The sequence below is a fragment of the Trachinotus anak genome, unplaced genomic scaffold, assembly GCF_046630095.1.
Source record: "Trachinotus anak isolate AG129_WGS33_773 ecotype Australia unplaced genomic scaffold, CSIRO_AGI_Tana_v1 ptg000023l, whole genome shotgun sequence".
In the NCBI taxonomy this organism is placed as follows: domain Eukaryota; kingdom Metazoa; phylum Chordata; class Actinopteri; order Carangiformes; family Carangidae; genus Trachinotus; species Trachinotus anak.
In genome coordinates, this window is record NW_027273874.1 from 6903558 (window position 1) to 6929299 (window position 25742).

The 25742-nt window shown below is 40.4% G+C and overlaps 2 protein-coding genes across 7 annotated transcripts in view; both read left to right on the top strand.

Moving 5' to 3' along the window:
• col4a6 (collagen, type IV, alpha 6) overlaps positions 1-15091 on the top strand; it is a 121311-nt gene extending 106220 nt beyond the window's left edge. For all 6 annotated transcript variants that reach the window (XM_071459798.1, XM_071459797.1, XM_071459801.1 and 3 more), the window contains 23 exons: positions 1290-1361; positions 1996-2103; positions 2347-2565; positions 2679-2837; positions 5253-5423; positions 5516-5659; positions 5789-5911; positions 6520-6701; positions 6787-6850; positions 6975-7049; positions 7545-7652; positions 7765-7872; positions 7994-8065; positions 8443-8562; positions 8664-8780; positions 8879-9040; positions 9171-9269; positions 9408-9560; positions 9803-9919; positions 10603-10794; positions 10928-11099; positions 11224-11338; positions 11964-15091. In XM_071459798.1, coding sequence (XP_071315899.1) covers positions 1290-1361; positions 1996-2103; positions 2347-2565; positions 2679-2837; positions 5253-5423; positions 5516-5659; positions 5789-5911; positions 6520-6701; positions 6787-6850; positions 6975-7049; positions 7545-7652; positions 7765-7872; positions 7994-8065; positions 8443-8562; positions 8664-8780; positions 8879-9040; positions 9171-9269; positions 9408-9560; positions 9803-9919; positions 10603-10794; positions 10928-11099; positions 11224-11338; positions 11964-12224 — 3113 coding nt within the window. In that variant the 3' untranslated portion in view covers positions 12225-15091. The remainder of the gene's footprint in view (positions 1-1289; positions 1362-1995; positions 2104-2346; positions 2566-2678; positions 2838-5252; positions 5424-5515; positions 5660-5788; positions 5912-6519; positions 6702-6786; positions 6851-6974; positions 7050-7544; positions 7653-7764; positions 7873-7993; positions 8066-8442; positions 8563-8663; positions 8781-8878; positions 9041-9170; positions 9270-9407; positions 9561-9802; positions 9920-10602; positions 10795-10927; positions 11100-11223; positions 11339-11963) is intronic.
• A 1136-nt stretch (positions 15092-16227) lies between these two features.
• Positions 16228-25083, top strand: ankrd46b (ankyrin repeat domain 46b). Its single transcript, XM_071459817.1, has 4 exons — positions 16228-16361; positions 18539-18881; positions 20319-20477; positions 23546-25083. The coding sequence occupies exons 2-4, from the start codon at positions 18571-18573 to the stop codon at positions 23760-23762; spliced, it is 687 nt and encodes a 228-aa protein (XP_071315918.1). The 5' UTR covers positions 16228-16361; positions 18539-18570; the 3' UTR covers positions 23763-25083.
• Positions 25084-25742: the final 659 nt, after the last annotated feature.

Below are 25742 nucleotides of genomic sequence, written 5' to 3' on the forward strand. Positions count from 1 at the left end.
TGGGCCATACTGAGGGCATGGCTGAAGTCTGTCACTGTATAGTTGTGACATCACAAAGTTCCAGAAGTCCTGACGTCTGGTTTTAGGGCTCAGTTTCTGAATACAGGCTGTGGACTGAGGCTTTGATACTTTCACAGTATTAATATAGAACCTAGATCTGCTTCATATAATATGGGACCTTTAACCATTATTTAAACCATTTATTACAACTCATATACCCTTGGTGTCTTGTTAGTAGATGGTACAAACATCTTTAAGTACCTTGTTGGAGCAAGTAATTTGGGGAAATGTAGTCTTTTGCATTCTGAATGCAGCCTGCTCACTGTCAATCATTTGTTCATGGCGGAGCCAATGGAAGGCTCTCGCTCCCTGCGTCTCAGGGATTCCATTCAGGCTGAGTCAGTTGATGATTGACAGGTGAGTTTCAGGTTTTCATCCGAATGTGTGGCGCTTCAGAGCAACACCACCTCCTTGAAACATGCAACACATTCCATCCAGTCATTGGAAAGCTGCAGTTGCTCATACTCTCCTCTTCCTCCAATCAAAGCTGCTGAAACCTGGCGCATGTTTTCAAGCCCTGCCTCTGCTAAGTGCTTTTAACCAGTGAGGGTTGGAGAGGGAGGGAGGGGGGCAATGGAAATAATAGAGCTGATCCCCAAACACAATACCCCCACTGAATTTACAACTTCCTAATGTTTCAGCATCACCTTCTAATTTTTGAACTGCCCTTTGATACGATAAATTTGCTACTAACGGCATTCAACCTACAACACACAATAATTCTCATGATCAAACTCAAGATTAACCTGAATAGAAAGCTTTTGTTTTGAAAGCACTAGTGGCATGAATGGAGGCGACAGACAATCAACACCGCGAAAGACATTCATGAAATGTATTTTATCACAGATTTTTTGTGTTTAATGTAGTAAACATGTACCAGGCCTGATTTTATCACTAGATAAAGGCTAGCACTATTCTTTTTTTTATTTGTGTTTATTGTATGTATGTTTCAGACCTGGCCAAAATAACATCTTTTAAACACCTACATACTCAAACTCAAATCAGACAAACAAGTGAGTTAAATACAGGAGACACAAATTTGGCATCCAGTGATTTTTTTTTTTCTCCTGTGTGTCTATTAAAAGATTTTATGAGATTTTATTTGAGCCAGGTTTGGCAGTATTTAGATATAAGTAGTTAATATTACAATTGTGAGTTCACATGTTCACTGTACATGTGTATTAAAGTGAATAAACTGTGATTGCTAACCTGTGTATGACTGCTACCAGGCCAAGTGCTACCTTGCACCATACCTGGTGAGGATGGAGACCCCGGTTACCCTGGTTTACCTGGACGACCAGGTAAAAATCAGCAGTTTTGCAGTGCTTTTTACATTTACATTTGATACTTTTATTGTCAAATGCAACATGCCTGAGTTTTTTTTTGTTGTATTGTCAATGGTAGGTTGCCTTTGGATTAATACATGATAGTACACAAGAATTTCATTTAGTTAAAATGTTAAAAATGAATGAGACAGTAGTTAAGAAGAAGGTTTTATTTCACTGTGGTAACATTTTTCTGAAGCACTGGAAACATAAAGCAACTCTATAATAACACTGACACTTTAAATTACAATTGTAGAGTTTACATTTCTGATTATTGCTGATAATGATGATAAAGAGATGATTGATTGATTTACTTTTCGATAGGTGTCATTCTTTGTGTGACAGGATGCCACTCCTCATGCTAACGAACCAGAAAAATAAAACACATCACGTCCCAGGAAACCAGAGGATTTTTAGACAAACATGATTAATGAACAAATACCAAAATGAAGTAGATCTGCTTGTAGGTTCAGTTAATATTTCATGGAAGAACAAATCATTAATTTACTGTATGTGGGAAAAAAAATACAGCAAAGTGTCATAAAATGTCATTATAGAAAAGTGAATGATACTTATTATAATTAAAATCGTACCTGTCTCCACCTGTCAGGCCCAAAAGGTCAGCCAGGTTTTCCAGGAGGAGCAGGACGTCCAGGGTTTGATGGTGCCAAAGGAGAGAGAGGAGATTCGGGCTCTGGAGGCCAACCTGGACCACAAGGTAAACCTGTGTGCTTCTGTACCGTTGGAACAAACCAAAGGAAGTGACAGCTGCAGACAGTCACTTATGGATTAGGTATTGGTGGCAGTGGTGTTGCATTTCTGGGCTTTTTCAAAGAGGATTTATTGATGATCTGTTGTCAACTATCAATACATTACATTCGCTGTACTTGGCAAATAACTTCAATCTATGCAAGCCCTTCTTAATCACTTGCACTGTTTCCTCCACCCCGTCTCCCTGCAGGTTTCCCTGGACCCAGAGGGGATCCTGGAGTTCCAGGTATACCGGGACAGGGCTTTGATGGAGGCAGGGGGAAGGATGGTTTTCCAGGGCGTCCTGGAGCCAAAGGCCAGCCTGGAGAGGTGCTGGGAGCCACACCTGGTGCTCCAGGACAGGACGGTTTACCAGGAGTTCCTGGCGACAAAGGCCAGCCAGGGACACCAGGAGGACCTGGATCGCCTGGTGGGTCTGAGAGAGAGACACTCCCATATTTACATTCTTCAATCAGGTGTTTCTATTATTTTCTCCATCCTACTTATATTAGTCTAAGAGTTTTTTCTTTCTTACTCAATCAGGTTTAGACGGACGTTCTGGTGTTCCTGGACTAAAGGGGGAGCGTGGAGTTGACGGTCTTCCAGGTTTCCCCGGCCTTCCTGGACCTCCAGGTGAGCCGAGTGGTGGCATTCCTGGTCCGCCTGGGGCGTCTGGCAGCAAGGGACTGAGCGGATCACCAGGTGAGGGAAAAGATTCAACAACCGTGTCCACAATTCACCACATGGCTAACCAGACTTCTGTTTAATTTTGTAGGATTTTAGAAAGCTTAGACTCCATGTTCCATATCTGAGAGATCATGTGTATGTCTACAGAGAGTTAAATGTAGCTTTATTTAAATAGAAGAAGAAGAATATGATTTAGTTCAGCTGTCACTAATGTCTTCCACCACTTGTCCCTTCACTTTTACCAGTGTTGGTTCATCCCTGTCTTTTTTCTTTGTATTTCTCTCCTTCTTCTCCTGTTTTGTATTTCTCCTTGTCCTGTCTTTCTTCCTACTTTATTCCCCTCCTTCCTATACACCACCATCATCATCACCTCCATCCATCCTCTCATCCCTCCATCCTTTTTTGTTATTGGTGTTGGGTCATTCGTTATAGGCTGCCAAGGTGAGATACTCTCTCCCCCATCCATCCACCATCCATCAATCCATTCTGCCATTCGCTTCAACCTTTGCTTCCATCCCTCCATCCTCCTGCTATTTATGCATAAGACCAAACGCTTAAACTGCTACCCCCCCCTCAAAGTGTCCGCCAACTCTTCATCTATGCAGCAAATACAAATGTCCATCTCTGTAATTTGATCAATCTGGGTCAGTGGGTGGGGTGTGAAACTAGTGAAGAAATCTGATAATGTGCCAGTGTGATTTTTATAATATAATTTTCCGGGAATCAAATGATTATCTTGGAACAATTTTCTTCCTTCAAAAACTTCCTGTTTTTGCTAACCTACTTTAAAGTTGAAGCACTACAAACATTCAACCAGAGAGGACAGTAAAACACTGCTTTTAATCCTGCAGTTAAGTTACTCTTTAAGTTACAATAAAGGTAGTTTTGCATATTTTAGCCTATTAACTAAAAGAATGATCAAACCTTTGCAACCTGCAATGATTTTCTTCCTTTCGGACCACAATTTATTTTCAGAAACTATTTTTGAAAACTCTTTTTTGATGGTGCATTAATCACTTGTGGTGTTAAAGGTTGCTTATGATTTCATCCTCCAGGTATTATTTTGCCAACAATATGGCATTTGAATCCAGTGCTTTTGGGTCCCTGACTCTTAAATCTTTGCTGTATGCACCAATGAGAAAGAGCTTTAACAATAGTCCCCACTTGCAGCTGCAGTGCAACACAACAGTTCTACATTTTGAACCACAGATGAATGAAAACATTGTTTCCTCATTCCTTGAATGTGAACAGGCTGAGCATATGGTGCTGAATTTGTGTTTTGTGATCACAAGAAGTCACTGATCACCTTCCTTTAAATCACAGTCCTGCATCATATCAATAATGATACATTCGGATTAAGCTTTAGAAAAAATTCTTAAAGGGCACAAAACTATGGTACTGGAAGGAAATGAATTTTTCACACCCCACTTAAACTTTTGTCAAAGTGTTGGCTTAAGATGGACATTTTACTCACAAGAGACTCAGAAACAAAACATTTTCTCAAGAAATGTGACTACCAATGTTTGGTTTTGTTTTTGCAGCCAGCACTAACCCTTGTAGTTCAATTACATACTCGCAGCTAACCTGTGCCAGATGTGTATATTGTATGAATTGCAATAGGTTTGTGTGACAGCATAAGTTTTTGGCGCAAACGCTGTCTAACACTGTTGCTCCTGCATCGAGACTAGAGGCTTTTTCTACACTCTAAAAAGGGCTTTTTATTTTCAGCACATCCCTGCATTGTCCCATATTTGTGACAAATTAGTGAAATGAGGAAAACAGATGTGTTGAAAATAGGGTTTCCTTTTTAAGAATGTAAAGTAGTAGTGGTTAGTATGCTATCCCATAGGACAAACAAACTGTAGGTGGTAGATCATCACTAATTCAGTCTGGAATTGCACTTGAGTTTCTTATACAGCTTCATTGAATTGAACATAATTACGGGTTTGATCCAGCAAATGTGTAAACATTTAAAATCCCTGCATATGAATCTGAAATCAGCCACATCATGCTTGTTTATGTTCAATAAAATCCCCAATCTCAGTGCAATTGCAGCCTAACCAAAGTAATAAACAATGTAATGAAACATGTATGTTTACATGGTTGTCTGCTTTTTGCAGTTGTGTGTATGTGTGCTGGTGTATGTAATAAGAAGTATTAATAAGCTTTTGTTTAATGGTTATTAATAAACTTGGAGGTTATTCGAGGTAAGTTAATTTACTATAAAAAAAAGAAAGGTAAGTTTATTTTTGTTACCCAATATTTATAAGATGTGAATCTGAATAAGTGAAATATATATTCCTGTTACTATATTTTAATGTTGTTATTAAAATATAGGTCTTGATCAATCCCTGACTAAATCTCTCTCCATCTTTCTTCTGCCTGTCTCGCCATCCATCATCTGTCCCATCACCATCCGTCCACGCACAGGTTACCCCGGTCGGAAGGGAGACAGAGGAGACCCAGGATTCCCAGGGCCTGCTGGGATGAAGGGAACCCCAGGACAGCCCGGCACCCCTGGGTCCCCAGGGCCAAGGGGATCCCCCGGACCTCCAGGACCAGGAACTAGAGAGGGAGTCCCAGGAACACCAGGAACGAAGGGTAGGCTGGAACTCAATGGTTTCCTCTCGAAACAATAACTCCCCATGGTGATGAACAGCACTCTCATTTGGAGACTCTGGGTCTTTCCACAGGTGAGAGAGGTTTCCCAGGACTGATGGGTTTCCCCGGACTACCAGGACGTCCTGGTAGTCCAGGATTTCCTGGAGTAAAAGGACTGTCTGGAGGGCCTGGAAGAGACGGGCTACCTGGTGGAAGTGGATACCCCGGACTGAAAGGTAAAGTATCCATGACAGGAATGAGGTGATCACTTGGATGGCACTGTCACAAGGATACACACAGAGGCCTGTACCAGCTGAGGAGAGTCATCTGCAGCCTGCGATACCAACATCCATGTGTTTTGACAGGTGACAGAGGATACCCCGGTCCTCCCGGCTTGCCCGCTCTTCCTATTCCATCAGAATTTGTGGAGAAAGGAGACCCCGGAAACCCTGGAAGCAGTGGCCTTCCTGGCTTCCCCGGACCCAGAGGTAAGACTACTCCCTGGTATTTTTTATTGTTTCACTGTCGTTTGACAACATACATAAAACACCAGCTAGACCCAGATAATCTCGTCATTTTCTGATAGTGACTTACTGTAGCCCCCAGTCTGACCTGAAGACAGCGCAGCTTAAAGGGTGTATTATAACCTTTTGTATATAATTACAACAATGGCCAAAGCTTCTTGTCAAGCTGTCTCCACCATCCGATTGAAGTAAGACTTAGAAATGGTTAGAGGAGTTATTTGTATGTTTTATCATGTACATTATTGGATTTTTATCACCGATGAATTAATGTGTAAGCAGCAGTTTAATGTTGTCAGGTTGGTGCAAATTTTTTATCCTGTAGTTTAATCTATAAAAATGTGATCTCTCTGAAACTTAACTACAAACTGTACCTGTCAGATAAATAAAGTGCAGTTTAAGTGTAAAGTAACATTAAAGTAAAAGTACCTTAAAATTTTATTGAAGCACAGTCTCGAGTGAATGTAATTAGTTACTTTCCACCACCACTGTGAACTGTCAAAGTTTGTATAATCAAGCCTTCCACTTCCCTCAATGTTGCACCAGTAACCCCCTCATTCTGAATCTGATTTCAGGTGACAAGGGTTTTCCAGGTCTTCCTGGTCGTCAGGGTCTGCCTGGACTCCCTGGTTTTGCTGAGCAGAGTAAAGGACAGCCTGGACAGCCTGGGTTTCCCGGGACGCCAGGACTTCCAGGCTTCCCCGGACCAAAGGGAGAGGCTGGAATCATGGGATTCCCTGGCATATCTGGAGGAAGGGTAAGAAAACAGACACACACACATACATATAAAATTATGCAGCAAATTCAGCCAGTGAGCTTCAACTTGTGATGGCTTCTTTCAGGGTGATGATGGTGCACCTGGTTTTCCTGGTAATCCTGGAGAATCTGGCCGACCCGGTGCGAAAGGTGGGTGTAAATATCAGGCGAAAAACCATCCGTCAACACAGACGCATTCAACCTCACATCTGTTGATCAATAATTTAATACTGTGCATACAAGTATCCATTGACTCCCATGGTTTGTTCCTCAGGTATCCCCGGAGATTCCTTTGGTTATCCTGGAGCTCCAGGAGCTAAAGGCCGGCCAGGAGATTCAGGTTTCCCAGGTGAGACTCACCATGCTTGGTTATGGTAAAACCAGCCACCACCTTACCTGGATGTAATTGTGTTTTCTCTAGATGTATGAATGAATATGAAAAGAGAGTTTATGTCTTGTTTTTATTTCATCATATGCAGATACACATTTTAGCTGCCCCCTTACTGTATGTGTTGACATGGATCTGGTTTTTATTCCCCCTTTTTACAATGAATACCTTTTAATACGCTTTTATATATCAGCGGTTCCACCAGACTTTTTGTTTGTTTCTATTTTACCACATTTTATAAGCAGTAACTATACAGAATCACTTGATTATTTACAAAGAAATGTTACTGTTGGTTTATGTTCCTGATAACACTGATGAGAATAACTAATCACAATCCCTCCGCTATTGTCTTATAAAAAAAATGTGACAAAGAGGTGATCTTCAGACTCCAGTTATAAAACATCTGGTACATCTCAGAAGGATCTGTTACCTATCAGATTGATAATCTCTCTTCAGGTGGTCGGGGTAACGACGGCTCCCCTGGTGACAACGGCTTTCCAGGAAGTCCAGGTTTCCCTGGAGCAAAGGGAGCTCCTGGTGAAGCAGGACGGCCTGGAATAATGGGTGAGAGACACCAATCCTTCGACAAACACAACTTTTAACAAAAAAAACTCACAATTGCCATATTACAATGCCACAATCAGATTTTAACATATGTGTCTCATCCCCTTCGCAGGCTCCCCTGGTTTCCCTGGTCCAAAGGGTCAGTCCGGCTTCCCAGGAAGAAGAGGATCAGATGGGGCTCCTGGTCTCCCTGGAGGTCCTGGAGGACCTGGAGCCAAAGGTGATAGAGAAATCACAAATGCAGTTTGACTTAAAGTTGCCAAATAAGACAAGGTAACATGGCAGCAAAGAAAATTTGCAGAGGTTGCAGACAAATCACTCACTCTCTTGTGTTTTTGCAGGTTTGCCTGGATCACCTGGTTTGGATGGACTTAATGGCCTTGGTGGACCCAAAGGTCTCCCTGGAACCCCAGGCAAGGACCTCATTACGTTCTTTTTTGGAGAGGGAGCTGTCTTTTAAAAAATGGAAACAATAATCAAAATAAGAAGCTATATATATTGTACATGTATTACATGTTCATATTCATATAACTCCCAAAATACGAGGAGAGAACACTGGGTGGTTCTGTTAAAATTTCAGGCAGTGCAGTTTAATGAGGTTCTACAAACTGTAGAGGAAAACCTGAACATTTTTGAGAAGCTGAGTAAATAAAAGTAATGGAACGAAATTACACTTTACAAACACTCATGCATACAATACAGACTGTAAGGAACACTTCCTCTGTCTGCGGTAGTCTGCAAGATGGTGAAGATGAAGTGCTTATGATCATTTTGTTGTATTTGTGTACAGGTGCAAGTGTAGGAGGTCGCCAAGGTGCCCCTGGAATTCCAGGGCTGAAGGGAGAGAGAGGCGTCTCCTACCCAGGATCTCCAGGCTTCCCCGGAGCGAAGGGAGAGAGAGGACAGTCAGGTGAAATAGACTTCAAGGAAGTTAAAAGTGCTGGTTGAATATGGATGAAAAAATATGATATAAAAATCATGACTGCTTATTTGTTTTTGCGTGCATGTCAGGTGCTTCTGGACTCCCAGGGTTCCCTGGCCGTCCTGGACTTCCTGGTGAGACTGTTGGGTCGGATATTCCTGGACCTTTGGGAGACCCTGGGCTCCCTGGACGGGATGGAGACTATGGTGGATACATTTCCTCCTTTCTTTCCTTCCCTCAACCCAGTTTTTCGCCTTTCCTCCCCTCTCCTTTCCTTCTAACCCTTATCTGCTTTCTCCTCCAGGTGTCCAAGGTCCTCCAGGCCCCCCTGGACCACCTGGTCCAGGAACAGCCCAGGGAGACCGAGGTGACTCTGGGCTCCCAGGCTTCCCTGGCTCCCCTGGGAGGAAAGGAGAACCAGGATTCCCTGGAGGCTCTGGAGGACCCGGTTTCCCCGGCGCTAAAGGTGAAATGGAGTTCAAAAATATGATGTGAACCAAACATACAGCCTGTGTTTCGTTTTGTTTCAATAACAAATAACAAAATAAATAAACAAATAAGATAATGACATTGAGCATTGTGTTTTTGCTTTTCAGGAGCACGAGGTGAAACTGGTTTCAGTGGAGGTCCTGGTCAAAAGGGTTTCTCTGGTGACCCTGGTTACTATGGATCCAAGGGAGCCAGGGGATTACGAGGTAGGAGGACTGAAGTCTTTCTAAAAGTAAAATCTTATATGGACAGGGATGAAGCAGGAAATTAGTTTTGTTTACTCCTGTGTAAAGTCATTTGTTATATTAAAACTCTTCCTATATTCTTCCTCCCCTCCTCTCTAGGACGTCCTGGTCGTAAGGGTTTCCCTGGAGTCACGCTTCCTGGACCACCAGTAGACGTCTCGCGACCCCTCGGAGACGTGGGTTTCCCCGGTGTAAGCGGGATCCCTGGTGTGATCGGAGAAACCGGTCAGTCTGGACTACCCGGACGTCCAGGTGAGTCGTGAATTAGTCCAGTTTTTTTTTTCCATGTTTTAGCGAAAGTAGTGACTTTTAAGAATAATGGCAAAAACTTTCTTCTACTTTTATATCTAAATCATGTCACACTAGAAAAAATACATAGGCAGAAATATTGCTCAGAGCCGCAGAGAGAAATGACAATAATAAAAGGAGAATATGAAAATAAAAATGAAGATAAATGGCTACAAGCATCTGTGTAAAATACTCCACCGCTACAGGTCCTAAAGGTCGTCCTGGCGCTGTGGGTAAACTGGGCAGGACTGGAGCTCCTGGTCTCCCTGGACCTGTCGGTGACCCCGGACCCCCTGGTTTCCCTGGACCCACTGGAGAGCAAGGTCGGAAGTGTGTGTGTTTGTCTGTCTGTGTTTGTCCTCGCTCTGTCGTTGTCAAAGATGGAGCTTTTTTCTAACTATTTTGTTTCTGCTCTTGAGGCAACCGATGACAAATATAACACACTTGGTAGAAAACATCATTTTAGATTTTATTCACTGATCATTAATGCTTCATAGAGGCCAATATTATTATTTTATTTTATTTCAATAATAATAATATATAATAGTCTGACTTGTTTCACTGTTCTTCAGTTTAAGGTATGTCTCACCTCAAATGAATTTCAAGATGAATGTGTTGATGTTTTATAACAGTTAGATGTTTTATTGAACTTTAAACCAATGATAGGGACATTACATTACATATAATGAAATAATACCACGTAATTGGTAAATTACTCATCCAACAATGGGTGCCGTATCTCTAAAATTAAAAGAGGGATGCCGGTTGTGCTTCAGATTTGGGGTTCAAAATGTTGTTGAATCTTTATTCTTTATGTCTTACAGTCTGGCCACTGGCTTGTTATTAATTTATTTACATCACAATATGAAAAGACAACAATAGAGCCACTGAAATTACTGTGTTAACATGAAAATCGAAACACTACAGATGCCACCAAAAGCATGTTTCAACCTTTCTCTCAATTCTAACATCTGCCCCAAACTTTTTCTCATTTCCTCTTCCTCAGGTCTTCCTGGCACAGTCGGTCTTCCCGGCATTCCTGGCGGCGTCGGCCGCAGCCACAGCATCGGCTACACTCTGGTGAAGCATAGCCAGAACTCCCAGGTCCCCATGTGTCCTCAGGGCATGGCCAAACTGTGGGACGGATACAGCCTGCTGTTCGTGGAGGGACAGGAGAAGGCACACAACCAGGATCTTGGTAAGTAAATTAATTTTCTGACAACAGTGAAGTTGCTGATCTGTAACCGGTTGAACTCGTCCTCTCATTTATTTTAACATTGGAGACAATAGCAAACATGTCTAATACAGTAACATGCTCTCTTTGTCTCCAGGTCAGCCGGGGTCATGCCTCCCAAGGTTCAGCACCATCCCCTTCCTCTACTGCTCCCCCAATGAGGTCTGCTACTACGCCAGCCGCAATGACAAATCCTACTGGCTCTCCACAACCGCACCTATACCAATGATGCCTGTGGCCGAGCAGCAGATACAACCTTATATCAGCAGGTATTGTTCACTGCGCTGTGTTGGCTCAACAAACTGTAAAGTCTGGGGTCCAGTTATAGAGCTTCACCAATCTGAGTCTGGTTTTTCTCAGTTAGTTCAAACATTTGCCTCCTGTCCCATCCAGGTGTTCAGTTTGTGAGGCTCCATCTCAGGCTGTGGCGGTCCACAGTCAGGACCTGACCATCCCCACCTGCCCCCCCGGCTGGAGGAGTCTCTGGATAGGATACTCCTTCCTGATGGTAGGTCAAAAAAACTAGTGCCTCTAAAAACCTTTTCCTGAAGATTAGGTCAGCAAAAAGATGCTTATTTAGCATGTTTTCAATAAATCATTTAATCTGTAAAATTCAAAAAACCCACCAACAGCTTGGTGAACAATTAAAAACAGAACACAGACAAAAGCAGAGAAATCACCTTTTTTGACGAGCTGGTCAACTTTATATTGACGAACTACCGAAAATCATTTTGGTTTGTTCCAGACGAAAGACGACCAACGTGAAAGAAACATTTGTTCGGGACTCTAAAATGATGGTTCCAATGAGATGGCCATTGTGACCAAAAATAGCGTGGGACAAAATTATGACTATTTCACAGCGTGACTGCTGCTATGACTTATGTCTACTAACTAGCCAATAGGGATGCAGCATGAAATGACGCTTATAAATCTCAAGGTGTCTTTGCAAAATTGGCATCCCGAGTTTGCCTCTTTTTCCACATTCTCCTCCTACCACCTTACCCTACGATTCAGCAGGTGTTATCCTCGTACAGTCTACAAACATCAACCTTGAAGTTTATTAGATCCATGTGGCACAGTGTGGCCTGCAGTCAACTTAGAATTTATCATTGTTTTCTTTTCCTCCACCACAGCACACAGCGGCCGGTGCTGAGGGCGGCGGTCAGTCCCTGGTATCTCCCGGCTCCTGCCTGGAGGATTTCCGTGCAACGCCATTTATCGAGTGCAACGGGGCCAAGGGCACCTGCCATTACTTTGCTAACAAGTACAGCTTCTGGCTCACCACCGTGGATCCCAGCCAGGAGTTTTTCTACTCACCGTCACAGGACACCCTGAAGGGAGGCCAGGAGCGCTCCAGAGTCAGCCGCTGCCAAGTCTGCAGCAAGCTCTTGTAGTAGGAGGAGGTGAAGGATGGAGGAGCGGAGGGGATGGAGGGAGGGAAACATCAGGAGGTGACATACTATCACTTCAAAGGAAAAAAAAAAGAGAGGTGTCTGTGATGGAGGATGAGATGATAAAAAAGCAAGAACATGTGACTGACTGAAAATCTCCTGCTTCACTGATGGTTTCACAACTGAGTCGAGCAACATCGGCCCTTTTTCAGAGTGTTTTATTTTTTATCCCTTTTAGGAAAAAATTGCTTATCAAAAAAAGAAGTGTTGGAGGTAGGAAATGGAAAGAGAAGGGTTCTTCTCTGGATTATCACTGACATTGGTGCTATTGTTCATGTTCTTTGTGTTTATTTTGTGTCTGTTTTCTCGTTACGGTTTTGGCGAGAATCATTCTCGGCTACCTCGGAGAGTGCCACCCCTTTGGATAGCACTGCCCCGCTCACACGTCAGGGTGGACATCTGCTCCAGATAAGTCAGGTCAGAGAGTAAGGTCAGGTATTGGTTTGACTGAAAGCTGGTGGGATCGAAGGTCTTAACAGTGGTGTTTTACATTCTTTTCTGAGCTGGTTTAACTGAAGTAGATGGTACAAACACACACACACACATATATATATTTTTAGTGAAATGGCCACCGTAAAACTTTGCTTCTTACGTATTTACCGCCTGATTCAACCAGTGTAACTGCAGTTATTTTACAGATGATCTTATGTTAAAAGCTGTCACCACAGGTGTATCCACTGAACTGATGATTTTTGTATGTTTTGCGTGAATAGATACAGTGTATGGGTTGTCATTCATTTCACTAGGGGAGTGAAAATCAGCTCGCAGAGACTTGAGACTTGCTTGAGGTAACGAAAAGCATTACAGTGCAACACACTGCACTGCATAGCTTGCATTATTGCCATGAGCAAGAACAACACAGAAACCTTGGTGCATTTAAAGAGTTTAGCTATTGCTACTTAGCTAATGTTAGCATTAAGAGCTGTTAACTTACCAGTTTTGCCAAGAGCATCAGCCATGGTTGGATTTACAACAGGTTGTAATATGTCCTCTGAGCAGTGTTACTTCTTCTGGGCAGACCGGAGGGTATAGTGCTAGCCCGGCTAGCCGGTTGGCATGCTAACTTCAGTAGAAGAAAGGGAAGTGAGAGAATAGAAGCAAATAAAGGAACTGCTTTCCATCAGTGACAGCTCGTGGGGAGTAAACTATTTTCAGGTGTCAACTGTAATATCTTTAGGACTTTTGAGAACAACTTCCGCTTCTAACATTAATTTAACCAATGAAAAAAATAGATGTTTGCTTTAATGGAATTTATTTATTTCAAGCCAGGTGGAATTCTCTCTGGACTGATTTTCACAGCTTACAGAAATGACTGGAAATCGATCGCTGTCTTGAATTTAGGAAATCTGTCTAAACATGTAAGGGATGAGGAGCAGGAAAGTTTATTCTCAACCTTGGAAACAGTATTTTGATGAAATATTCTCTACTCAGAAACCACTTACTTGCATTTTCTAGACCTTTTGTTATGGGTTCTACCAACTGATTAAACTATATCTTGGAAAATACTCAGTAAAAATACGATCTATGCATGATTCAGTTTTTGTGCAAAAATATGCACAACAACCAGTACAATCCTTTAACTTCACTATGCATTTTTCAGGTTTCACATACCTGTGATCTTTGCACATTTCACAATGTGACTCTGGTGCTACAATACCCTTACGGTCAACTTGAAAGGAAACATTTCACAATGCGTTCGTATTACACTGCATGCAATAAAAAGCCAAGCACTTTTACTCAAAATTGCCAAAACAGAACCTCTGCTACAGCTAACACCAGTAATACATGACTTGAATGAGACCACCCATTCATATATATTGCACTGATGTGAACTCACATGGGTTAGAACAATAAACAAGTCAAATAAAAGGGGGTGTATTTCCTTTATATCTCCATTTTCACAGGCTTTCAATGTTATGTTGTGACCAAACTGTTTTTTTTTTTAATCACAGTAAACCCTTCATTCACATTAAATTTGCCATAGGAAACCAAACACACACTCTGATAGATTGCTAATTATTGCTGTACATAGTGCTTCCTGTATTTTCCCAGCAAAGTATGTTAGAGCAAAGGTCTATAAAGCTGTTAGCTCCTTATTTTATTTTGATTTTTTTTTCAGTCTCTGTGTCTTTTCGCTGCCCTCAGATAATAAAGAGGAAGGAATTGCTTATTTTCTTTTTTCTTTCCAGAATTTATCATATTTTTTATACTGAATTTGGTTTGAATTGTAAATTGGAAGTCTCACATCAGTCCTCTCTCCTCTTGTGATATTATCCTTGGACAGTGAAGGCTACTGGGTGACTTGTAACCACTATGACCAATGTGTCTAGCACATAGCTCTGTCTCTCTGCTGGTAGCCGTGATTTTATTCCTATGTCACATTTTACTTTTTGTTTTATTTTCCTCTTTTTTGTCTGCATTTGTTGTTTTGTAATCTAGATTGTAATTATTTTACGATACTATCCCCTGGTTTTATTTACTGAGATGGGAGGGAATGGGAAGATAATGATGTGTACATTAAATATTATGAAAAAAAATGCGTTTAGGATGTTTTTATATGGAAAAGTATATTCATGGCTGATGATTTAACAGACGCTACAATGGTTCTTATTGTCAGTTTGCTTTTTACCCCGTGTTCAAATCCAAGACTTAAAGCAACTTAATAAATCGCTGGAGTGACAGAAAAGAAATGCAGTTTTTCCTCAAAGAGGATCTATAACAAAAAAAATGGTAATAAACATGTCTGTTACTGTCATGTGTATTTCTGTGCTCACACACTTTGAAATAAAGTTTCAGAACTAACAGAGAAATGAATGCAGAATTATTTGTATGTCTCAGCTCTGTGTGGGGAACATACAGAAGATTTTAGGGACTGAAGTGGATTCAAAAGCAAAATCAGTATTTTCATGTGTTTCTAATGTTTGTTTTTACATGTAACCTCCACTGATGAGGTTTTCTTGTGCTGTACTTTTGTTGTTACACAACCAAGCAGCTGTCAGATAACAAAAACTGAACTTGGCATTATTGTTTTTATCGCTGGGCTGCAGAGGGGAATTGATGCATGTTACCTTTAATATTTAATGTAAGTAATCTTTCAAAGCTTTTAAATGTAGCTAAAAAACCCACTGAGAATAATACAGTTTTATATGATTTATAAATGATGCATGAGTCTTGATTTTAATGAATATGTGCATGTGTGTTTGGAGATGCAGTTTGGGCACATCTGCTAAAACTAATGTAGACAGAACATTAACATCCCTCAATCAGGTCAGTTGGAATTAGACTGACATTCTGGGTCCAAGCCCATTGTTAGAATAAGAGGCAAGAAAACTAAAAGCCTGGTTCTTTGGGCTTGAAGGAAATTAATGAATTAGACTTTCAAAAAGAGTAGTTTGATGTGGAAAAAAAAAAGCTTCTGACAATCTAAGGCTGGTCTTAGATCTGCATTTCCATTCCAATGGAGGCGTCATATAACATACAGTTTCTGAGCAAAATATTATATAAAAGCTGATTTCTACCAAAAAAAAAAAAATTAATTAAATGAATTTTTTTGGAATATAAGTAAATAAATAAATAGACACTAATCTTTTGATCCTAAATTCATATTTCTCAAGAGTATTAGATGGTCCAGCATTTGACATTCTCATGTACAATTATCCGGGACCTAACATATTTTATTATATATTTTTATTTCTGTTATTCTCACATTTCATCTGCTTTTTTCTGGATTTAGTAGCTATAATATTGAGGGGGACAAGAACATAACCAACATGAAGCTATACACTTAGATTCCAATTAAATGAGAAATAAATAGTCAGCTTTTATGTAAATTAGTGTTATCTTGTATTGTGGGTTTCAGAATATTGTGGTTGTTTGGTTGGACTTGTTTCACAGGATAGATTGAGGTAAATTTATATCATACTCCTGAACAGTAGATGGCGACAAAGCCTCTGGAGCTGGTTCCCAGCTGCTCTAAAGAAGCCGAAGAAGCTAGCAGCACAACAACAACACTGCTAGTAGCGTTAGCTCGCAGGAAAGCGACGTTGTGTTTTTCTCTGCTGATTTGGGACATTTTAACAGGTGGGTACTGTCACAGACAACCAATAAAGAGTTTAAATGGTCAGTTAGTTCATTTGCATGTTGCTAAAGTTGTTAAATCGCGTATTAATCTGTTTCACCTGGGTGTGAAGCCTTAGCTAGCAGGCTAACATTAGCTCCGCTAGCTTTTTAAGCATTTTCATCATCACCTGTGAGTTAATGTTTTATTTTTTTTAATATATATATATATATTCATGCCGTAGTTAGATATGTTATGAAGATACATTTATTATTATGATTTGCTGCCATGTTCTTACTTGAAAGTGGTTAATGTTGTTAGCTGCAGCTAGTGTTGGCTAACCACTGCTCATTGTAATCTGTTGTTTTCCTGCTCAAATATACGAATTCACGCTAATATTAACTTAAAGTAAGTTGCTTGAAATGAGTTTGTAACTTTGTCTCGAAATAAAGGAGATGATAGTCTTTTTGCTTGCAGGGTTTAAAGATATGTTTGCTGTGAAATTAGTTACTGGTATCTAGCAGGTGTAGGGAAATAGTTTATGTTAAATTGTATTGCGTTTACAGTGTTTTATTGTCATTTACACACTGACTTTATCTACTGAAAATAAATTAATCAGCAACTATTTTGAAAATCAATCTTTTTTTTTTAGTTATTTTTGTTGTTTCAAGCCTCTCAAATGTTATATTTAGTGTTATATTTTATATGTAATGTTTTATTTTAGTGTACCTTATGCCTGAGGTCATTTTTTTTAATGGTTTAGGGTGGTAACAAAGGATTACTATCATTAATGATTCATCTACCTGTCATTTCCTTGGGGAATGGATAATTATTTGGTCATTTAAATGTCATTAGATGTTGAATATTCATCACAATTTCCTACAGGCGCTACAATCTGGTGGGAAGTCTGAAATGAGAAGAGCTGAGGCTATGGTTTTGGACTAACATGTTCAACAATAACATTAGGGTGTAATATTTTGGTGTCCACACACTTTTAGCCATGTACTGTATAAACGCAACTTCAATTGTTCTGCAACGTCCTGAAACTGACAGCTTGTACAGGCTGCTTACAAGAAACATTGATCTAATTCAAATGATTTATTTAGTGATTGACAATGACCCAAACATAAGTAACTGGTACAGACAACACTGACAAGGATCATCTGAGCACTTGATTTAGGTATTTACACACACACAGTGGATAACGCTAACCTGTGGTCTGTGTTTGGTTGTTTGGGTCTTTAATGTGCAACAGGTTTTTGATGTTGTGTCATGAATTATTTGACCAAGAAGTGTGGAATTAAGAGGATCTCTGATGAAAAGAGATCTCTGAATTGGACACTATTGCTGTGTTCCTCTGGTGCAGGTTTATTTAGTTATTTCTGCTCCTGAACCCACATACCTGTAGCCTATAGTATATTAAAAGTGTGTGTCCTGAATTTCCCACCCTTTGTGTCTACTCTTGAATATTATTATTCTATGCAGATTTATGTGAGTGTCTTGGAGGCTATAAGAAAAGTGGAAATCAGCTCTTGTCTGAACTTCTTCATTCTACCAAAATCAAAATCATATAGTAATATGAAAAAGAAAGCCTCAAACCACAAGCTACATTGCTGTACCACCACTTAGCCACTTAGACTTGACTGTAGTCAACCATTAAGGACTCTCTTTAAGTGCAGTTCAAACAGTACTTAACATTTTACAGTGTTGTTATAGTTTGTAGTTTGTCAGTTTTATTGCCCCTTATCCTCTAAAACCAGTGATTAGTGTCTGAGCTGATTCAGGTTTTTAGTAGCCGTGAAGAGCCACTAGATGGCGCACACTGATCATTTACTTATAGTTGTCTCGACGGTGATGCTGGAGTTTCCTGAGGATTGTGAGAAATGCAATCTACAGTTATTTTCATTATTGAATAATCTGTCAGTTATTTTCCTGATTTGCCAAATTATTGTTTAGTCTATATGATATCAGTAAAAGCTAAAAAAAAAAAAAAAAACAAACAAAAAAAAAAACACTACAGTTTCCCAGAGCTCAAGGAAATGTCATCATAATCTGTCCAAAACTCAAAATACTAAGTTTGCAATGAAAAGAAACAGGAAGAAAGATTCTGCTTTTACAGCAATACTTGCTGACAAGACCCCTCAGTCGTGTCACATATTTGTGACACTGAATAACATCTCCTGTTTTTTCCTCTTTGCAGGTACGCTGGAATTTTCTGACACCCACTCGGACATGTCCTATGTCTTCATCAATGACTCGTCGCAGACCAACGTGCCGCTGCTGCAGGCCTGCATCGATGGAGACCTGCCCTTCGCCAAGAGGCTCCTCGAGACAGGGTGTGACCCCAACATCCGGGACAACCGGGGCCGCACAGGCCTGCACTTAGCAGCAGCCCGAGGCAACGTGGACATATGTCGCCTCCTGCACAAGTTCGGGGCCGATCTGTTGGCGACGGATTATCAGGGAAACACGGCACTGCATCTTTGTGGACATGTGGATACTATACAGTTCCTGGTGTCCAACGGGCTGAAGATTGATATCTGGTAAGAAGTAGTTAAGGCTTTTGTGAATGTGTTTTTGTGATCTTACCATTCAATCTTATTCCGTAACTTAATCTCCTGTGTTTCATTTGCTTATCAATTTTCTATTTGCTTTTGCTGCTATTGTGTATTTATTGTGCCTGAGATTGATAATTCTTAAGTAAAGTAGGTGGCATGAGTGTTTGCAAAGGCTTAGCCATCCCTGCCCGAAATCACAATCATTTGCATAAATTCACTGCCTTAACCAACTGTGTTACAGGAATGCATTTGCAAGTTGGTTAATAATGATAAAATGTTTTAACCATCTTCTGCCATATCAATTGGTACTTTACATGTTAAGTGACATTTTATTCACATAATTCACAAATCTGCCTTCAGGAAAAGAAAAGAAATCCCCAGATAAACAAACACGTGCAATTCCACTGTCAAACTAAAGTGATACAACACTTTGCTAAGTTGTGGTTTATTTCCTTGAGTGTGCGTGGGAAAGTGTGCGCGATCACCTCAAACAGCCCGTGATAGGGCTCATGCACGTCGGTATGTAATTATGTGTGGGAGGAAATTTGAACCTGTCAATGCTGTCAGTGATTTCCTCCCTTAGATGTTGACAAAACAAAGGAACCTTGTCCTTTGTTTTGTCAATGTTGATTTCAGGGGATCTTAACTAGTTCAACATCAGCTGTCATGTTTTTGGGTGAGCCGAGTCCAGCTGTTTGACATCTATAAGCTCTTACAACCCGCCTCAAGGCTGGACACCACACATTATTCAGTTTGACAGGCAGGGTCAAACAAATTCCTCATACTCTGTTGTTACCCGTGATTTTAATTGTAATTTTTGATGATAATGAGATTAAATTTTAAACAGAACTCTTTATAGATTTATGAAGGCATGGAAAGAAAAGGTAAACATAGACGCAGACCGTCTGTGATTTTTCATGTCAACACCACAGGAAGCAGATGTGTTTTTTTTTTTCTATATTTTGTTTTTGTTTTTTTAAATATCAACAAACTACTGACAAGACATGAACTTGACCTCAGTTGACCTTTTGTAGCCCGGCTTGCGTAAGACAGTGGGGTAGAAACCAGAGCTCTGCCAGTCCCTCTCTCTCCACCACAACAGACAGACAGAAAGTTCAGCAAATGCTCGCCTCAGTTCAGTGACTCAGTAATGATGCAACTTACACTAACATTACAACATGGTGTGGACAGCTATACTAAAGGGAAATCCTCGCCTTTTGTTATGCAAGTGGTTGCTGTTTTTGGTAACTCTTTCAGAGTCATTCAGCACTGTTGTGATGTGAGGGAATGAATTAATGAGGAGTGGGACTGAGGCCCTCTCTCTCTCTCTCTGTCTTTACTGGATGATCAAGTCAGGTCATTTTATTTATATAGGCCAAGTAGTCTAACAGTGCAATGTCTGTTGATTGTCCTGTATGACAGTAACCACAATGGATCCACTCCCCTGGTGCTGGCGAAGAGACGTGGCGTCAACAAGGATGCCATTCGTCTGCTGGAGGGGCTGGAGGAGCAGGAGGTGAAGGGCTTCAACAGAGGACCCCACTCCAAACTGGAGACCATGCAGATGGCTGACAGTGAGAGGTAAGCAGGGGTGGAGAGACTGAGGTATGTGAGAGCAAAAGAGCGAGAGTAACGGGTTAGATAGAGGGCTTAGGATGGAGGCATGTCCTCCATGGTTTTTCAACTACCTGCCTATTGTTTGTGGTAGTTGGCAAGGGCAAAACTGTATGACCATATAAGGCAAAAGAATACTGCATAGTTTAAGTAGTAGTTTTAGTTTAAGGAAATTAAAATGAACATCCCACAGAAAGTTAGTTTCTTCCAGTGTGATACTCACTTTCTGTCTTTTGCTTCCTGTGTAGTCTGTAACTTTAACACTAACCACAATGTCAGTGGAATGACATCATCTGTGACTGTGCAGGGGAAGCTGCTCTAGTGTGTATTCATCTGTGCTAGATCATAAACTGGCATTAGAGCAAAAGCCCAGGTTAGTCATTTGTGTTCAAAGAATAGGTTCATATTTTCTAATTAAGCACTCGCATATGTAATTCAAAGACTTTGTGGTTGTCTGTCCTGTCCATCAGCACTACAGATGTAAGATGGGGGACAAAGTCCACATTCCTTGCAATAACTGATGTATGTGGCCACTTGCCAGCAGAAACAAGTTTTGAAAACAATACTGACATAGGGCTGGGCGATATGGACCAAAATTCATATCTCGATATTTTTTAGCTGAATGGCAATATACGATATATATCTCGACATTTTTTTCCGTGTAATAACAAAGCAGACAGTCCTAGTTTGAAGCTACATGGGCCAGCGTAGAGAGAGGCCGGGAGAAGCTGAGTTTGACAGTGATGAACTTACGTCTTGCTTTATGGCATAATAAGCGCTGTATCGATATAAACGATATGACATAATTCTCTAGTAGTAGTAGTCAAGTGGTTAGGATGCATACCACATTGAGCGCAAGACGCTCTTAGTCACCGGTTTGACACCCGACCGGTCTGGTCTTTCTGCATGTCATTCCCCTCTCTCTACCCCCTTTCCTGTCAGTCTCCACCAATCCGTAATAAAGGCATAAAAAGCCCAAAAAAAATTAAAAATTAAAAAAAAAAAAGACTGACATATCATCACTTTGTTAATGTGGTGAACTTGTCAGCAACTGTTGTATATTTACACATCAAGCAGTTACAGAGCTCTTGATTTGGAGTCACGTTTCTGACAGTCATGTTTCCTCTTGCTGCTGAGGAGGTGGGGCACAGGGTTTTTTTCCATAGAGCATTTCTCTAAAAACATCTGCCTGCTGGAGCCACAAACAATGGTATGAGCTGTGACAGTGACCCAAATAGTTAAGTGGGGAGTGGGACTGTTTTCTTGTGCATATATGATTCTGTTCAACAAAAGGACTCTTCATGCACATGCTTGAATGTTTTAGTCAATTTATCTGATACTTCTGTGATACTGTGGTTCTGTTTACTGAAAGTGTTTCTAGTTTCCACTTCAAACTTCTGCACACCCTTGAGTGCCTTATTTGATTAACCACATCAGATTCTACAAAGTGGGAGGGTGTGAGGATGTGCAAGTATGTACAATAGGGGGTTAAGATACCTGACACAAGTATATTTTAATGGCTCATTCATTCAGTAGTTTCAGCAACAAAACAGGAAGTTGTTGCAGCAACCACTGTCCTGCCAGCTACAATTTGCAAAAATACACATGGCCCCGAAGGCTAAAACAACCAGTGCTCAAACTGGCACTGTTTAAGTGCTGAATTACTCATCTGCTGTTCTTGTTGGCAACGGACGTACAAACAACGATCACTGAGTTACTTTGATGCTTTGGTTCTCAAGCTGTAAGGAGCCTCTTTATTTTTGTGTGATTTCTTTTGTGGAAGTAATGACATCAGAGATAATGACTGATCATCAGAAAGCACAAGTCATACTGAAATCTGCAGATCGTGTCTGTGTTTAGATTTGACTGAGTTGTGACTGAGAAAAGGAGTAAGATCTTTATCACAGGTCACTGGAGTTTGGCACTTTGAGTTTTGATGTTGGCTGCTGCCAATCATGTTGATGTACAGGCCAAATTAATGGGCCAAACTACAATAACCAACAAGAGGTATTTCAGTTGTTTAATCAGTCCTGACTGACATAATAACACAACACCTTCAACACAAACTAACGGTTCCTGCAGGAAAGCCACACAGGCAGGGAGACCATGCACATTCCTCCAAGTGTAATACTAAGTTATTTTTACACAGAGATAATATCTGCATCATTCAGTGAATCATGAAACATGCCCTCTTCAAACTGGTTTTGAAAATGACTCACACTGAGAAAATAGGATGTTTTGTTGAATGTCATACAATAACATAAGCGTCCTTGCTACCAGCTGTATATTACCATTATATTACATGTATATATAGGTATATTCTTTCTTTTATCTTCATAGTTTCCTCTTTTTTCCGATCTCTCCATGTCAGACCTGATAACATGTACATATGTTGCATAGCAGGTTTGTATTTTGACATCAAAATACGCTGGTGAGATTTGTCGCTACACAAAAAGCTGGAGTTCAATTGTGCGTTTGCGGTACTTTAGCCTGCAGAGAAGCAAAAGAAGAAGAACAATTCAACCAATCATAGCGCTGGGTTCATAAATTCAAATATCAACTGGGCATGATCGACAGATGTCATCATTTCAAAACACGGTAAATCGACGGTGCTTTGAACTCCTTTGCAAAGGTAAATGGACCCGGGGTAAACGTGGAGTTACGTTAACCCAGACCTGCCAACACTGAGAAAACTTAACGTTATTAAAGTTATTAATGTTATTAACGTTTCACCTACCGTGATCAGTTTGTATAGGCACTCATAATAAAAGTGGTGTAAAGGAATGTGAACTAAGCATTACATTGCTGAGGTACTCAGAATATTTTCCCAAGCTTGGCAGGTCTGCAGGTGTGTTATTTATCAAATATCTTCTGTATTAATGTTGTTTGTTTTTTAATTTTTGTGTGTTTTGTTTATGTACTACATCCTTCCCGTCTTTCTCCCGGTTTGTTCTTGAAAAACCAGATTTTTGGGGGGAGCTGATTTTTATAAATCGACCCTCATAACAGTTTTTTTTTTTTTTCGTCTGTTCCAGTGCAATGGAGAGTCACTCCTTACTCAACCCCAACCTGCAGAGCAGTGAGGGCGTCCTGTCAAGCTTCAGGACAACCTGGCAGGAGTTTGTGGAGGACCTGGGCTTCTGGAGGGTCCTGCTGCTGCTTGTGGTGATAGCCCTCCTCTCCCTGGGTATCGCCTACTATGTCAGCGGGGTCCTGCCTTTCTCCACCAGCCAGCTGGAGCTAGTGCACTGAGGGGAGGGCTGGGATGAGGGTCGTGACGAACAAGCATGGGGTAGGAAGGTAGTGAAAAATAATGAAATGAAGTTCTGCTTTCGGCTGTGTTTGTACACAACAGAAACTCTGATTTTTGTTCATTAGCAGCCCAGATCACATCTTTTTTTGTCTAAAAAGGGGAACATCCTATTGTATTGTTCGTGAAAATGTATCTTTTAAGAAGCAGTGATTAAAAGAACAAACAGCACATTCAGTTAAAAAAAACGCTACTTAAACAGACAACTTGCAAGTTTAAGAAGTTGTGAGATGATTAACAGGAAGATCCAGGACCAAAACTAAGAATGCATTGGTCTTGTTATAACATGTAGAACATATCCCTTTTAAAAGTGACATTGCACAGTTTCATTTCTTTTTCAAAAAGTAGAGAAAAGTAAAAAACGGAATGGATTTGGTTTCTCTTCTTTAATTGAAAAAAATACTTAAAACATCACTTACAAGCTTGAGATGTATGTAACATTTCTGTCTTTCATTTCTATGGTTTAACAAATAGATCCAGGCAGCAACTTCTTCTGATTCATAGCGTACACTAACTCTGTGACACGTCCCCCACAGTTCAAACTGCTTTTGAAATGTAATGATTCCCAGTGAGAATACATGATACTTGTTTTGTTGAATGCAGTTAAACAATGGAATTTCCTTGTTTCTTCTCCCTGTTACAAGCTGTATATTGCCAATGTTCTCCATCCTTTATTTTGATGGTTTTCTTGTTTGTCCAATCTCTCTGTTGTGTTATTTATCAAATATATTCTCCATTAATGTCCTTTCATATATTGTATGTTTTGTCACAATACTGCACCCAACCCTGCTGTCTTTAGCTCTTGAAAAACCTGCATCTATCATTTAATGAATATCTTATTCTGCCTGGAAGCAGTCTGGTTGTGATAAGTGAAGGTTGATTCACTGTCTTTGTGCAGGATTGTTGTATCGTCTGCATGCATTGCATACAGATTAGAGAAGCACCTTGACTGTGTGCCTTTGAGAGAAAGCTTCATGTTTCACTACGGTTCATTGACATTCCTCCCTGAAGCTTGCAGCTTTGTCACATTAAAATCTACTGTGTTGTTGCAAACATCACTAGAGGCAAAATGCTTATAAACTAGGTTTATGGCAGCAGATTAATGGTTATTACTGGTTTGTTGTATATTCATTAATGTCCTTGGAAACCATGTAGATTTTATTTGTTGTAGCTTTTCCACTCTTGATTTTCTGTGAACAATAACCCTTTTGAAGTAAATGCTAATTTAATGTGGGAAATAAATAAAATCATGTGTATGAATGAGTTATATCTCCATAATGGTTGTTACCTTCATCAGAGCATCACTTGTTCAGTTTAATCAACAGATGGTTTTTGTGGCCAGGAAGACTAGTACTTATGCCACAGTATAATTCACCTGAGTAGTCCTATTGTAAGACACCGATGGCAGTGGGATAGATAGAGATGGCTTTCTTGTCAAAATACCTTAGTTCAACAAAATGTAGCTGACAGCAGCAAAAGTGCAATGAAAGAAAATCAATAAAAGCATTGCACATACAAAGTGAAAGGCAGCCAAGACATAACAAAAAGCAACAGAATCATCTGTGCAGCTCTGTGCTGCAGAGTAATGGTCAAATTTTGTTCTTATATTTACATCCACAACTTAAATGAACCCTTGCTCCTTTTTCAATGTGTAATTTAACACCCATAGCTTTCACGATGACTCAACATGCCAGAAATACACAAGGCAGTGCGCTTGCTGACATCAGGCTATTTCCTTTTTTACACTGGCTGATCAAAGCGGTTAACCTCAGTCTGTAGCTGTGTTAGTTTCCACAGTTTTGTCTTTTGATGATTTGTAACCGTATTCTATAATTTAGAGAATAGAATTTGCCGGAGTATTTCTACCTGATCATTCAGCACACACAGCTCTGTGGCAGTGAATTGTGGCTTTTGTGCCATTT